The sequence below is a fragment of the Cebus imitator genome, unplaced genomic scaffold (genome assembly GCF_001604975.1).
Source record: "Cebus imitator isolate Cc_AM_T3 unplaced genomic scaffold, Cebus_imitator-1.0 Scaffold87, whole genome shotgun sequence".
NCBI lineage: Eukaryota > Metazoa > Chordata > Mammalia > Primates > Cebidae > Cebus > Cebus imitator.
Genome location: NW_016107402.1, coordinates 5,745,860 through 5,762,076, shown reverse-complemented (window position 1 = coordinate 5,762,076; position 16,217 = coordinate 5,745,860). Strand labels below are relative to the sequence as shown.

Here is a 16,217-nt window from a genome sequence, read left to right as displayed (position 1 = left end):
AGTTGGGCGTGGTGGCACGCGCCTGTAATCCAGCTACTAGGGAGTCTGAGGCAGGAGAATTGCTTGAACCCAGGAGGCGGAGGTTGCAGTGAGCCGAGATCGCACCACTGCACCCTAGCCTGGGCGATAAAGGGAGACTCTGTCTCAAAAGAAAGAAAAGAAAAAAGAAGAGAAGATAAGGAATACAACACAGAATCAAACCTACAATGAGCTTTGTTTTGTGAATAAAACATAAAACACAAAAGAAATGTGCTTCTGGGGGGGGTCTTGGGACTTCATTTCTGTTTCTGGTTTGTTTTGGGAGAGGGTCTGGCTCTGTCGCCCAGGCTGGAGGGCACTGGCGCGATCACGAATCACTGCAGGCTCCTGGGGCTTCACTCCCTGAACTGTTGTCCTATTTAAGTTCACTCCGCAGGCGCAGAGGAAATGGCAGAAAGCCCAGCTCTGGATGGTCCTGGGCGCTATCCCCGTTACCCATTACCAGGAGGAATGTGAGCCCGGTGGGTCACAGCGCTAGCGTGCACAGGCCCAGCAGGGCCGCCAGCAGCAGCGGGAGCTGGGGCATGGGGTCGGTGCCCGAGGCATACAGGCAGGCAGTGTAGGCATCGAAGTCCACCTGACGCATGGCACACACATGCTGCGTACTGCAGGCCTCATCGCAGATCCCAGCATCGTAGCTGACCGAGTTGTAGGCATAGTAGCGCTGCAGTGCGCCCTGGTCGCTGGCAATGCGATCCAGCGCTGCCTCCATGGAGCGGGCGCTGGCGTCCGGCACCCCGAAGGCCTCGGTCAGCCGGTACTCGAGCTCCCAGCGCGGCTTCCCCAGAGCATTCGCCTGGCTCAGGTTCATAAAGTAAGTCACCATGTCCTGGAGAAACGGTGCGGGGTGGGCCGGCTGTGAGCAGCTGTCTGTTTCCATCCTCATCCTGCACCTCACATTTGCCCCCATGTTCTTTAGAGCAGTGATCATGACCACTGCAAGTTATTGAGCATTTAGCTGCGCACCCAGTGTGCTTGGCAGATATCCTCTGAATCGAATGAGGTAACTGCACTTATTTCCCCCATTTCACAAATGAGGAAACTGAGGTCTAAAGAGGTTAACTCACTTGGCCAAGGTCATAGAGGTATTCAGTGGCAGAGACAGGATTGGAACCCAGGTTGTTTACCCCAAGCCTGTGCATTTCCTGTCCCACCACGATAGGGGACACACAGAAGATGCTCAGTAAATATTTACATAATGAATAGATAAAAGCAATGTAAAAGAGCAGCATGAAGCATGAGAGGCTGAGAGAGGTTAAACTGTAGACTCCCAGGGCCCAGGTGCATGTTCATGGCTAGACTCTGCAGGGTTGATCAGTCCAACAGATTCCAGGTACATTTATGAACCTGCTTCAGGCCACTGCAGATGGGATAAAAGGAGCTACCCGTATGAATGGCCACTTTGGGTCAGGCACATTCCATTGTTTCAGGTAGTCTTCCCCAAACCCTGTGAGCTTCTGTGACTCCCATTTTACAGATGAAGCAAGTGAGGCACAGAGTTTAAAAGCTCCAAAAGCTTGTCAGTGGTAGAGCCAGGATTCAACCTTAGGGCTGACTCCCTCCCTGAGAAGAATGTAGGTCCTGTTTGAGGGTGGGGGTTGGGGTCCCTCAGCCTGCTCAGACCCTCATTCCCTTGCTCAGACCCTCGGAGTGCCCATGTGGACAACAGCCCTCTCTTATAACCCCTCCGATCTCTTCTTAATCTACATTTACTAGAATCAAGGACCTGGGTTAGCTCATCCAGCCCCTGGCTTGAAATGTCCTCTCCACTCCCAGATCACATCTCTGTCCTCAGCTCCTCAAGCTCCAACTTACCCCCTCCCTGGCCACTTTCATTTGATGCCATTTAGCCATCCCAAAGTTGAAAGGTCTAAAACCAGACCTCTGACTGACCTTCTGAAGCTTGATCACCCTGCCACTGATTTTAGTAACCAGCAGCCACGGCCTTTCCATTGCACAGGCCAAAGCCTTGGAAGCCTCCTGTATTCATCCCTTTCTCTCACAGCCCACATCCACTCTAGCAGCAAACCTGCCTCCAAAATTCATCCCGGTCCCGGCACTTCTCACCACCCACTGCCTCCACCCTCGCCAAGCCACCATCCTGTCAGCTGGGGTTTGTCCTTCCCTCCTAAGTGCCTCAGTGCTTCCCTGCCTACCCCTACGGCCTGTTCCCTGCACGGCAGACATGATGATTCTGTAAAATTATGTCACAGGATTTCATTCTTCATCCTCCAAATCCAGAGTCCTCATTGCGGCCTGCAAGATCTGACCTCCTTTCCCACTCTCCCCTGTGCCTCCCACTGTGGCCACCTGGTCTCCATGCTCTTCCCCTGACCCACCAAGCACATTCCCACCCTGCAGCCTCTGACTTGCTGTTCCCTCCACCTCCTCCGGATACCCACATGACTCACTCCCTCAATACACTCAGAACTCAAATGGCACCTTATGTGGACACTTTCCCCTGCCCACCTACCTAACACAATACACACCTCTCATAGCTGTCACTGTTTTGATTTTCTGCTTAGCCCTTCTGTCTGTGCCATAATTAATTTTACATATTTATTGTTCCTCTCCTGTAAGATGTCAGGTTCAAGAGAGGGGTGACTTTGCTGTGTACATTTACATACCTCCTGAGATTAGAAAAGGGACTGGCACATGGTGCAGACTTAATGCATTTTGTTGGCTAAATAAAGGAATACTTTTTTTCATCTCAACAACCACAAGTTCATCTTAAGAGGTGAGGGATTGTTCGATGAATTAGGGGCTGGAGTCTTGTCTGTGTATGGAAAAGGTGGACAATGGGCTTGAGGTCAGACTGTGGGAAGCCTTGAGTACTACGCCAAAGAGACACAACTTTACCTTGAGGGCACTGGGGAGCCACTGAAGGTTTTTGAGCAGGACAGAAACAAGATGAAAGTGGTGCTATAGAAGATTAGTTTCTTCTGTCATGTGTAGCAGATGGGCCATAGCAGGGCAGGGCCGGAGGCAGGGAGTCTAGGTATGAGGCTGTGACAGTCATCAGGGGAAAAGGAGACTTGAGGAAACATTGCCCTGACTTGGTGGCAGGTGCCTCCAAGGTTCTGATCCTGAGTTGGAGAAGGGTGGCGGGAAATCGACCTTCCTGAGGCTCAGTGGTCAGGGGAGGGTGGATAACTGAGAGTTAGGGAAGGCAGTGATACATTTAAGCTCCTCCAGCCCTCCTCCTCTGGCCCCCACAAGACCACTGACCTTCAGGCTCAGTGTGGCTCGGTCGTATTCGAATACCCGGATGGCTGGATTGTTGGCCCCATTAATCACTCCAGGTAATGTGGTTTTCCATGGGGTGACTCCAGGTGTGATGAACATGGCGCTTATGGGGGCACCTGTCAGGAGAGAGACAGCAGGACTGAGAGGGTCTGGGGAGGGAAGGAGGTACAGAGCTGCCAGTTGCCCTCCAGGCTGAATACCTGCATCATCATAGAGCATCCGAAAGCTGTCGGTGTGGTGGTGCCCGAAGAACTGCCCTGCTATGACACGATGATGCTTCTGCACCACCTTCAGGTACTTATCGTTGAAGCCCTCCCGGAACCATGCCTTGTTTTCCGTCTTTTCGAAGAACCCCGGGGGCACGTGGCCAACAATGTACACCTACAAGGGGGTGGTTTTCAGAAGGGGCTCACAGATGCTCTCTCCAGCCCCTCATTTCTACTTCTTAAAACCTGCAAATCACCCCAAAGGTAGGTAGATGTGCTCAAATGTGTCTCTTCTCCAAAGGCCTCCTGGATTCCATTCCCTTTCCCAACTTCGTGCCTGCCACCTAGAGAACCCTTCTCCTTTTCACTTCTGTAAATCCCCCCCATACTTGAAAACCTAACTCAAAGAGCACCTCCTCCATGAGGCCTTCCAAAATCCTTCAAAAACTACTCTTCTCTTGGAGAGCTTGGGCTCTGAAATGAAACCATTCTTGCATGGTTGTGTGGCATATGCTACATGGTAATGTGCATTCATGTCTTACATTTCTTGAGTCACTCAGCTGACAACACCTGGGCACTTGGCCACCATGGCAGTTAGAACAGGGGACAGGGTTAAGTGCATGGGTTTTGGAGTCAGACTGTGGCTTAGACCAGCTGTGTGTCACCTCTCTGAGCTGCTCTCTTCTCATCTGGAATAGCATCTAGCTGGTGGGGTTTTGAGACCAATGGACTCATTCCTGAGCCAGGGTTTCCATAGTTCTGCTACCTGAGATCATCTGTATAACGTCCTAAGCAACGTGCCCAATGTTGTCACAGGCACCAGCTGTGATATCCTCCTGGCATGGGCAGATCAGTGCAAAGACTCAAGCAAATGAGACACTGGGCCAGTCCTTGAGGAGCTGTCAGGCCAGCAGACTAGCTGGACACGCTTAAGGGCTGTGCATCCCCTGGAGGTCTGGCACACAGTGCGGACTGCAGCTGTGCATGTGGTAGCAGTGTAAAAAAAGGGCACTGGACTTGGAGTCTGAAGGCTGGTATTCCAATCTGGGCTTTATCACTTATTATGTGATTTGGGACTGTCACCACTCTTTATGAGCCTCAGGGCCCTCATCTGCAGTAGGCTCCGGATCCCAACCCACAGAGCTGTGGTGAGGATAGAGGAAGCTCTCTGCTGGTGCTGGGCTGATAAAGGACCCTCTGGGATTGGGCATCTTTGGGTGGGTGAGTTTGTGCCAAGCAGGAGACTTGTGCAGGAAATAACCCCAGAGGAGAAAAGAAAGAAGCAGGAGCTCTTACCATGTCCCCAGCTTTGGATGCATTGGTCAACACATCTTCCAGCCACTGGAACTGCTGGCCGGGGTCCGCCATGTCTGCTGTCAGTGCATTGCTGGTGTAGTATAGATTGGTGTTGAGGACCACGATTCGCCCAGACCCGCTGGGACCCGGCAGCTTCTCAGAGTAGAAGGCACCTAGGATGTCACAGCCAGGGACAATATGGAGGAGGCCCCCACCTCTGGTCAGACAGACTTCTGCTCCTTCCACCTCGCTGTCCCACTTTCTTTTTCCATTGCATCTTTCCCTTCCTTCTTTCCCATAGGTGGGACATTGATCTGGAAGACCAGAGGCTCTGGAACCAGGAGGCCTGGATTCAAATCCTGGCTCTGGAACTCATTCACTCTGCAACTTGGGAAAGTAACTTCACCTCTCTATGCCTCAGTTTCCTTATCCGTATAGTGAGAATAACAGTGATGTGTGTTTGCCCATCCAGATCCACTGTCAACCCTTCACCACTCAGCTGTCTTTTCCAGGAGCTGATCTACATGGACTAAATCAACAGGCTTCTGTGCCACAGGCTTCTGGTTGGCTTTGACCACTAGGGAGTCCCAACAGAGGAGACCAAGGAAAGAGAAGAGTACGGTCAACGTCACCTTGTGCTGGCTGTGTTTCTGGACCGGTCATTCTCAACCAGGTACTTCTGGTACCAGGGAACACTGGGCAATGTCTGAGACATTTCTGGTTGTTACAACTAAGGGTGTTCCTGGTGTGTCACTTTAGTGGGTGTTTGCAACATTCTGCAACACACATAGCAGTCCTTGGTGACAAAATCACCCAGCCCACTATGTCGGTGGTGGCAACGTTCAAACCTGCTGGAGGTGAAACCACTCCTTCCAAGGGCTGTTGTGTGTTGTGAAGTGTCTAGGACTGGGCTGAGGGTAGTGCCTGACACACAGTGCCTGCACAATACATATGGACTTAAGAGCATCCTTAGTGCCCTGGCATTTAGAGCAAGGGCTTTGGAGTTAGTTCTGCATTCTGCTTCCAAGGCTGCCTTTTCTAAGCTGTATGCTCCTGGCCTCCTTCTCTGTAAATTGGGGATGAAATCAGTACTTATTTTAAGATGTTGTGAAGACAAAGATCAGACCCTGGCATACAGTAAGATAGTAGCAAATGGTGTTAGTACCTTTTTTGAAGAGAGCGACGGACTCGTTACTAAGCCAGGGTTTCCATAGTTCTGCTATCTGATTGTAGATCTTGTTACTTCCAACTGGAAACTGGTTTTTGGGGTGAAAGTCATGATTTCCTAAAGCAGCATAGACGTTAGTATCTGAGAAGAAAGGGGGAAATATCAAAATATATATGCAAAAGCACTCAGGGGAGTTAATCATTTTCTGTTGGCCACTGGCCATCAGAGCTTAGGGGGAAGAGCTATAGCACAGATGAGGGAAAAGACACAGATAAGAAACCCACATTTGATACAATCTGGCTGAACTTTTCTTAGACTTTGGGAGGAAGAGCAGTGAGTGCTTTGATCGCAATCCCTACACCCATTCCCAGCAGAAAGTGTCCTGGTTAGAAGTGAGGTAGCAAATGATGAGAAGGGGAAAACTAGGTCTAAATGATTCTGATCATTCTCAGCCACTTGGTAATTTAGTGTTCCCAATTCTTGTCGATTCCAGATCCATCTTACTGTTAGGGAAGGGGTCTGCTTCACTCTGAGAGGCCTTAGGAGTTTCACTCATCCATGCAGCCAGCAAATGTTTTATTGAACACCTACTATGAGCCAATGCATAGAGCTGGAAACCAGGCATCCAGCCCCAGAGGTCTTACAGTTCAATAGAGTTGACAGGTATTGAGCAGAGGTGTAAGAGATGTCACAAAAAAGGAATGGCCACTTGTTATGGGAGTGATAACAGAGGGTAGAAGTGGGTTTGGGGAGGCCTCCCTGAGCAAGGGGCCTGTGAATGAGTCCTGGAGGTGTGAGGGCACCCATTAGACTCATTTCCTCCACATGAACAGCCTCATTCCTGCTTTTATTTTATGCTCTGTGTCTGGCGCCTAGTTGGTGCTCAATAAATATTTGACAATGAACAAAAATTCCTCTTGGGTTCAGAACAGGGCAGTGCCCTTATATGAGCTTGGTCTATCCTAGGGAGTGACCCGGAATAATGAGGGAGGCTGGAGCCTACCATTCTGGATGGGAAATAATTCTAACTTCCCCCTTTGCCCTGTGTAGCCTAGGAGACCTGGGAATGCTGAGAACTCCCAAAGTAGGAGGTTGGCAAATGCATCACTGTAACTGCCTAGAAAAATCTCACCTCTCAAAGTAAATGCCAGCAGCCATTAAGAATCCATTTAAGGCCAGGCGCGGTGGCTCCTACCTGTAATCCCAGCACTTTGGGAGGCCAAGGCGGGCGGATCATGAGGTCAGGACTTCAAGACCAGCCTGACCAATATGGTAAAACCCTGTCTCTACTAAAAATACAAAAATTGGCCAGGTGTGGTATTGCATGCCTATAGTCCCAGCTACTCAGGAGGCTGAGGCAGGAGAATCACTTGAACCTGGGAGGTGTGGAGGTTGCAGTGAGCCAAGATCGTGCCACTGCACTCCAGCCTGGGTGACAGAACAAGACTCTGTCTCAGAAAAAAAGAATCTATTTAAGAAAAAAAAAACAAAAAAAAACAGACCTCTGAATCCCAAGGGCAAGTGAGAAGCGAAGGACTCGCTCCTGTGTTTTTACTTCTGTGTGCCCAGCTCCCTGCAAACATAAGCTCCATGAGGGTATGACCTTGTATCTTGTTTATTGCCATGTCTTCTACTCCTGGAATGGTGTCTCACCCATAGTAGATGCTCAATAACTATTTGTTGATTGACTAAATGAGTGAATGAATTACGTTATTTAATCCTCATAACAACCCTATGGACAGGTACCTTATTTTCCATTTTCACAGGGAGAAGACTGAGTCTTTATGAGATTACCCAGCTAAACCATAGCAGAGCTAGAATTAGGCCCTGCATGACAGTGTCTTGCTCTGTCGCCCAGGCTGCAGTGCAGTGGTGTGATCATAGCTCACTGTAACCTCAAACTCCTGGGCTCAAGTGATCCTCCTGCCTCCCAAGTAGGCAGTCTCCCAAGTAGCTAAGACTACAGACATACGCCACCACACTGGCTAATTTTTTTATTTTTTGTAGAGGCAGGGTCTTGCTGTTTTGTCCAGGCCAGTCTCAAACTCCTGACCTCAAGCAGTCCTCCAGCCTTAGCCTCTCAAAACGCTGGGTTTACAGGCATGAGTCACTGCACCTGGCCCAGGGCCCTGGATTTGTTTGTCTTGCATGCCTGTGTTGTCAATCACTTGGCTGTGCTGGCGAGGTGGGGACCGGTGTTCACAGCCAACTCTGGTGGGTAAAGTCAAACACGGCAGGAAGAACATATATGTGGAACCCCGTATCTCGAGTTTTAGTCCCTTCCTCTCCTCAGGCTACTTACTCAACCCCTCTGTATTTCAGTTTAATTATCTATAAAATGGGAGTGTTCTCTTTGACTTTTGTTTTTGTAATTCTCAACTAGATAATACCTGCATTTCATCTCTTCCAATTTGTTCTCATATTATCATCTCTAAAAGTGAGGTGTGGCCATGAGAAAGCGCTGTGTCAGATTATAATTGGTAGCTGTTTTTTCTTAGTTATACATAACAATGCATCTTTCAGCCAATGGCATCTCGGATATTAGGAAATTCCATAAATGTGTAAGTGTGGTAGAAAATACAAAATCTTGTCATTTACATTTGTGTGTTAAATCATAGTCAATAGGCCAGGCGTGGTGGCTCATGCCTGTAATCCCTGCACTTTGAGAGGCTGAGGTGAATTACTTGAGCCTAGGAGTTTTCAAGACCAGCCTAGGCAACACAGCAAGACTCCTATCTCTACAAAAAAAAATGAAAATAAGCTGGGCACAGTGGCTCACGCCTATAATCCCAGCACTTTGGGAGGCAGAGGCAGGCAGATTACTTGAGGTCAGGACTTTGAGGCCAGCCTGGCCAAGATAATGAAACACTGTCTCTACTACAAATACAAAAATTAGCTGGCCATGGTGGCAGGTCCAGCTACCTGGGAGGCTGGGGCAGGAGAATCGCTTGAACCCACGGGCGTGGAGGTTGCAATGAGCTGAGATCACACAATTGCACTTTAGCCTGGGTGACAGAGCAAGACTCAGTCTTAAAAAAAAAAAATGAAAATAAAAATAATTAGCAGGGTGCGGTGGCGTGTGCCGTAATCCCAACTACTTAGGAGGGTGAGATGGAAGGATCACTTGAGTATGGGAGGTGGAGGCAGCAGTGAGCCTTGATCATGCCTCTGCACTCCAGCCTGGGTGACAGCAAGACCTTGTCTCAAAAAACAAAACATAGTTAATAAAGCATTTTCTTATCCATTATTTGACTTGTGTTCCAGAAACCCCATGTGAAGCAAAGGAGAGGTACTTCCAGTTGGATCTGAGTCTGAGTCCCTCCATAGGTTCCTTTTCTATACGTTGAGAATAATAGTGCCTGCTGCTGGGGTGGGGGAATGTCCTGGCTTGACCCTAACTAGTGACCCCTGCTGGAAGACGAAGGAAACCAAGCAGACTGAGTTGTGTTGGGTTGGGGTAGATAAACTGGAAGCATCCAGGCATCTCTTTGCCTAGATTGACTTGTTTTGAGGGAAGGAAGCGGTGGGAACAGACAGTAAAGACAGTGCTCACACCAGGATTTGGGTCCCTTAAGTAAATGTGACCTTCACTAGTTTACTAAGCCCCAAGGCTCACTCGCCTAATCAGAAAAATTTAGGTCACAGCGCTTCCCCCAAGGATTATGGTGACAGTGAAGGAGCTAAGGTTTGAAAATTCTTGGCCGGGCATGGTGGCTCATGCCTGCAATCCAAGCACTTTGGAGGCCAAGGCGGGCGGATCACCTAAGGTCAGTAGTTCAAGACCAACCTGACCAACATGGTGAAACCCTGTCTTAAAAAAAAAAAAAAGAAATTAGAGCCAGCCTGACCTTTTGCACTTGATACAGAGTGACTGCTGCTGCTGCCATTATTTATTTTGATTGTGCTGCCATTATTTATTTTATTATTTCATAGCTGTGTCCTGGGGACCCATGATGAAGATCTTTAGAGGGAGCAGCTGTCCCGGAACCCAAAGGAGGTGGGTGTGGTGGTGGGGGGGCCTGCGCTGCTTTCTCAGGTGCCCAGTTGGCAGCCTGGCAGCCTGATTTAGCCTCCAGGATGTTGTTTTGGTGCAGCCTGCTATAAAACATTTGCAAGGGCCATTAGATTGAGGCATGCAGACCCTATAGACCCCATAGGGCTGCTGCCTCACTCACCCCCAGTCCCTGCTGCCTGCTTTGCCAGGCTCTGAAGGCCTTGGAAGCAACAAGAAACAGCACCTTGGCTGGAAATCACCATTTCCCAGAGGTCCTGGCAGCCAGGACAGTTTGAGGGTGATGGATGCCAACTCCAGAGCCAGAGCAGGATACAAGGCAGTGTGTGAGACTTACCCAGGGGTGACCCCTGTGTGCAACTCTAGACACCTGGAGAATGGTTCATGAGTCTGGTGATAAACAGGCAGAAGCAGAAGGCAGTGAAATGCCAGGCATTTTCTTTCATAGGATTCTGTGTGTATCCACAGGCCCATGGGCTTGCAGGTTGCCTTTGGGCCTGTTAGGAAGGTGTGAAATGGTCACTGTGAAGACCTGGCCAACAGTCATCACTGTCCATAGATGAAGGGCAGCCGGAACACTCGCTGCTGCTGTTGTCCCACCGTGCAGTGCCTGGGGTTCAGAGAACACTGTGGAGGGACCAATGGCACAGTCTTACCTGGAAAGACCTCTCTGATGAGCTTGGTCAGGCGTTCCACAATTTCTAGTACAGCTGCCTCTCCCAGTTTCTCGTCGGGCACATGAGGTGTGTCATCGCTGCAAAACACCACCAAGCCAATTTGGGGCAGGTAACTCAGGAAGGGGCAGAAGAAAAGGAAAGGACAGTTCTGCAGTGAGAGGTGTCCCCTTGAGGGGGAATGGCCAGGCTAGAGTGGAGTCAGATGGGACAGAGCTGAGACCTGGGCTTTGCCATTTTCCTGCTGTGGGTCCCTTGACTGGTTGTTTAACCTCTCTGAGGCTCTATTATAAACTCATCTGTAACATTGGGATAATACGGTTCTTACTCACAGAGTGTTTGTGAGGTATCCATCAAGGGAGGAAAATTATATACATAATATAGTGCAGTAAGAGTAGCTGCTAGGTTATAATGAATATTATTATTTAGAGAGGGAAGCTCTGGAGTGCCAGTCCCATCTGCAAACCCCAAGGGAGTTCACAGTTGAGAAGCCATCTCTGAATTCTGTTCCTTTCCCTAAGAGTTCAAGGGAACTTTAAGCTAGCTTCAGAGTGTAGGGTTCAGATCTTTTCCAGGACAGGTACAGAATCTGCCCCAGGACCGCTGTGCCCCCCATGCCATGAATCTCAATTCTTGGGTCTACTTTAGACATGCTCGGCAAGGGGAGGAGAATGGTGGCAGATAAAGTGTAGGGATGGGGAGAAAATCGAAACCCTGAGGCCTCTGCTGCCCAGGAACTCGCCCAGGGAAGCTAACTAGCATTATAGTATGAGTGCTGCTGCTAGGAGCTCACACCAGCTGACTTTCTGCCAGGCACTTTCTGTGTGTTGTTGCCGTAGCCACTAATTTGTCCCCATTATAACCCTGCAATGTAAGTTCTATTGTTAGATTAGGCCCATTAGACAGATAAAAAAAACCAAGACACAGAAAGGTTAAGAACTGTGCGTGTCCTGAATCAAGCAACAGAGACAGGGGAGAAAAAAATTGTGCCTAAGTGTATACCACTAGAAAGTAGTGGGGCCAAGATTTGAACCCAGTCAGCCTGGCCCCAGAGTCTATGCTCACAGCCGTTGCATCCTATTGTGTATCTGGTACCCACATTAGGGCAGCAAGAGGGCCTGTTTTGCCCTGAAAACTCGCTGGGGACAGGCCAGAAACCCAAAGACAGAAGGACAAAATTTCATATTTTTTATTTCTAGATTGGAGGATCTAATTCAATCTGATAAAAAAAAAAAAAAAAAACACCTAATTTCTAATGACCATCCTCCAAGGGACTGCAGCTCCCTTAGAAGTCAAATTTCATTATAATTGAATAATTGTAAAGGGTCCTAGAGATCTTCTCATCCTATGCTATGTAACTCTTCAAGGTCTCAGAGATTTCCCAGGAAAAAAATGTGCATCTGTTAAAGCACCATGAATTTCCCAAGTAATCCCACCTGTCAGAATGTTACCCATGCTCCCCCTTCTCGGAGAAATCAGAAGTTCTCCCAGTGAGGCCCCTTGAGGGAGTAGGCACAAGGTCACGGACCAAAGCTCACTCTCTTCTTAGATTGATTCCTGAGCCAAAGGAAGCCAGAGCTGTCCAGGCCCCTCCTAAGACAATGTCACATGTCTTATGTGTCCAGCCTGGCAGGTTCATCTGAGGGTCCTTCCTGGTCACATCCACAAACCACATCATAGCTGGGGGCATCATGGGTTTTACCCTGCTTTATAGAAGTGTCCATTGAGGCTGGCAGAGGGAGTGCAAAGTCAGAATTGCTTCCAGCCTTCCTTGAGAGCTTGCTTGCTCCACCACTTCCTGCAGGATGTCCTTCCCCTAATCCTGCCAGATGGGATCTTGTGCCCTGTGAAGCTCGCACATCCCCTCAGGTGACCCTCTCTCCTTGCTGGGTCAATGGGTTTGTCTGCATTACCCACAAGACCATGAGTTCCTTGGAGCCAAGTGTGGGTGTCCATCATCTCAGATCCCTAGTGTCTACCCCACAACTGAGCTAATGACTTGCCCTCCAAGTGAGGGAGCAAGTGAGGGAATAGGTTGTTTGTTTGTTTTTTTTTTTTTTTTTTTTTTTTTTTGACAGAGAGTCGCTGTGTCACTCAGGCTGGAGTGTAGTGCCATGATCTCAGCTCACTGCAACCTCTGCCTCCCGAATTCAAGCGATTCTTCTGCTTCAGCCTCCTGAGTACCTGGGAACACAGGCTGCACTACCAAGCCAGGCTAATTTTTGTCTTGTTAGTAGAGACAGGGTGTCACCATGTTGGCCAGGCTGGTTTTGAACTCTTAACCTCAGGTGATCCTCCTGCCTTGGCCTCCCAAAGTGCTGGAATTACAGGCGTGAGCCACCATGCCCAGCTGGAATGGGGGAATCTTGAGTGATAAGGAGGCAAGTTCCAAGGAAATTTGAAGGAATTAGAGCAACATTCTTGGACAGTAAGCAGAAACGGGGTCTCTGCAGCTGAGTGAGATCGGCCCTCAAGCTGTCCCTGTGTAGAGCAGAGCTCTGACCAGTAAGAATGTTCTGGGGCCACTGGGTAGCCTAGGGGTGGCCAGCAGCCAGCCAGGATACTGGGACCCAAGGCTGAGCCACCTTTAGCCCTCAAACTTTCTTCTCTTCCTGTACTTGGACCTCTCAGACTTAGAGTCCCTAAGCTCCATGGGGAATGGCTCCAGTGTCCACCCATAGCTTAAAACCCAGGCACTCACCAGGTGCCCAGACATGCCAGGACCATGTCCAAAGCCTGAGTGAGAGCTGTGTTCTGCCACAGCCAGAAGACACAGAGGTTGATGACACAGACTTTGGAATCAGCTGGACTCAGGGATCCCTGGGCAAGTTAGGAAACTCTTTTGAGCTTTAGGTTCCTCGGCCTCATGTAAGACTGATGTGAGGATTAAAGGAGGTAATGTGGGCGAAAGGCCAGGCTGGCATGTGGCACACAGCAGGTGCCTGGCAAAGGGTAGCTGCTGCCTTGACTGCACTCACCCAGTCCAGAGAATGAAGTCTGGCTCCGGGTCGATCTCCTTCATGGCATAGATGGAGGAGTTGATGAGGACCCAGGGAGAATCGCAGAGGTAGTCACCCCAGGGGCCTGCGTTGGGCACTGGCTGGGATCCGGCTGATGGGCACACCTGGAAGGGGTCTTTGGATACCTCATAGTCAGGGTCAAGGTGCAGGTCAGCGATGTGCCAGAACTTCCCTGCAGGGGAAAAGACATCTTCCTTCAAAGCTGGTCTGTCTCTCAGCCTGGAAGCAAGAAAGTCCAGGGGAACCCTGGGCAGGGGCATTACACAGGCAAATAGAAGCCTCCTCTGAACACCCAGGTTCAGAGAAGGGCCCACAGGCCTGGCTCTGCCCAGGGATACACTGAGCAGAGCAGAGAACAGGCTCAGCTCCGTCCCTGGCCCCTGACCTTTGGCAAGGCCCTGTCCTCCCCACATTGGATGGGCAGCCACAGCATTAGGGCTCGAGTGTTCTAAGCAGGGGGCTTGTTTTAAAGCAAAGGCAGGAAAGGGTATGGGTTAAGTGCTCAGGCTCTGAGCCACTTAGGAGCTGTGTGACCTGGGCTATGTCACTTGTCTAAGCCCATTAATTAGAGCCAGATCCTCTCATGCTGCAGGGAAATACGGTTACATATGAAAATCTGACCTGTTCTGGAATTTCTTGTAAAATTAAAAAAAAAAAAAAAAGTCTGACCGGGATAGGGAAGGCTTACATACCAAATGAACTGGAAAACCTTGCTAAGCAATACCAGCAAGGTCTTGGTGCAGTGCTTCATGCCTGTAATCCCAGCACTTTGGGAGGCCAAGGTAAGAGGATTCCTTGAGGCCAGGAGTTCAAGACCAGCCTGGACTACATAGGGAGACCTCATCTCTACAAAAAATTTAGAAAATTAGCCGGGTGTGGGGTCATTCACCTGTGGTCCCAGCTACTCAGGAGGCTAAGGTGGGAGGATCGCTTGAGCCCAGGAGGTGGAGGCTGCAGTGAGCCTTGATCATGCCACTGCATTCCAGCCCGGGTAAGAGAGCAAGACCCTGTCTCCAAAACAAAACAAAAAAACAGCAAAAACCTGGGGCTACGTGTGGAAGTGAGTGTAAGAGCACTAGACCAGAGAAGGAATGCCACTTCAGATCGGGCTAAACTCCTCTGGTAGGTATACTTGCTGGTGATTCTGGATCCGGGGTATGGCTCAAGCAGCTGGGAGTGGTCCTGCTTGCTGAAGTGATTGACAGAAACCTGGACTCAGTTTCCAACCAAAGGATGCTGACGTGACAAAAAACTTCACGGTGTAATAAAGAGAAAGGAATGCAAAGAAATAGGTGGGATGGAGTAGACTTCTCATTTCTCACGTGAACCCCACACAGGGCCTGGCACAAGTAGTTTCTTTTTCTTTTTCTTTTTTTTTGAAACAGAGTTTTGCTCTGTTGTCCAAGCTGGAGTGCAGTGGCACGATCTCAGCTCACTGCAATCTCTGCCTCCCAGGTTCAATCGATCCTCCCACCTTAGCTTCCTGAGTAGCTGGGATTACAGGCATGCATCACCATGCCCAGCTAATTTATTTTTATTTTTAGTAGAAACAGGGTTTCACCATGTTAGCTAAGCTGGTCTCAAACTGACCTCAGGTGATCTGCCTGCCTCAGCCTCCCAGAATGCTGGGATTACAGGTGTGAGCCACCATGCCCAGCCGGCACAAGTTGTTTCAATGACTGCTTACTGAAGGAGAGTTGAGCAGGTCTGGCCTCTGTTCATTCTGTTTTTCGCTAAGACAAAAGTGAGGTCCAGGATTTCCTCACCCTCTGCTATTGCAATCACTTCTTCCTCTATTTCTTGTGTCACTTAGAGCCACAAGTCAACATCACTGGCCCCAGGTAGCTGTGTCTGGGCCTGGGAGACTGGACTTCTTTTGATCTCAGGGTTGGACAGCCAGGGTCCCATCCAGGCCACAGGACATTCAGTGGATGGCCTGCAGATAAAGGCTGGCCCCTGACCCTCACTCCTTAACTTTCCCTTCCAGATGCTCTTGAGCTTTTCCCCACCTCTCCTGATCTAAACTGAGTCTCAGGAAAGGATCTGAAATATGTTCATACTAAAGTGTACACAACTGATTAAGCAAATCATTATCTTTCCCACATGCATTGTTATAGTGTTCTCCGCACAGCCTTGGGAATATTATCCCTACTTTACAGATAAGGAAACTAAGATCTGGAGTTCAACATGCCTAAGATCACATGGAAAATTATGGGGGTCTCCAGGCTCCAATCCCTCCGAGGAAGATGTGATTGCAAAACAGGTAAAACCAGTGCCTTTCTATTTTAGATGGGTCTTTTTGTTGACAGCATGTTCCCACATGTGCACATGGTCCTCACAATTCCTCTGCAGAGAAAGAAGCTATTCCCCTGCCTCAAGCTGGCTATTTCTCAGTTAACTACAAACACTGAGCAGTTTGGTCCCTTTGATGTCAGCCCTCAAAGTATTCAGGAACATTTCTTCACTCCAGAAACTCCTCAAGTGTCAGTTGTCATTTTCTAGCCAGTGAGAAGAACTGAAACTACTTTCCAGCCTCTCTGGTACATCCTTTTTTTT

The 16,217-nt window shown here is 49.3% G+C and overlaps 1 protein-coding gene across 2 annotated transcripts in view; it reads right to left on the bottom strand.

The window, feature by feature from the left end:
* Positions 1-195: 195 nt before the first annotated feature.
* SMPDL3B (sphingomyelin phosphodiesterase acid like 3B) overlaps positions 196-16,217 on the bottom strand; it is a 26,197-nt gene continuing 10,175 nt past the window's right edge. The window contains exons 2-8 of one of the 2 annotated variants that reach the window (XM_037740714.1): positions 13,620-13,833; positions 10,624-10,721; positions 5,953-6,072; positions 4,788-4,960; positions 3,486-3,666; positions 3,268-3,401; positions 196-868 (exon numbers count right to left, since the gene is read on the bottom strand). In XM_037740714.1, the coding sequence (XP_037596642.1) occupies positions 506-868; positions 3,268-3,401; positions 3,486-3,666; positions 4,788-4,960; positions 5,953-6,072; positions 10,624-10,721; positions 13,620-13,833 (1,283 nt within the window). In that variant the 3' untranslated portion in view covers positions 196-505. Of the gene's footprint in view, positions 869-3,267; positions 3,402-3,485; positions 3,667-4,787; positions 4,961-5,952; positions 6,097-10,623; positions 10,722-13,619; positions 13,834-16,217 lie in introns of both variants that reach the window. The other variant, XM_017534741.2, reaches the window with a different exon arrangement.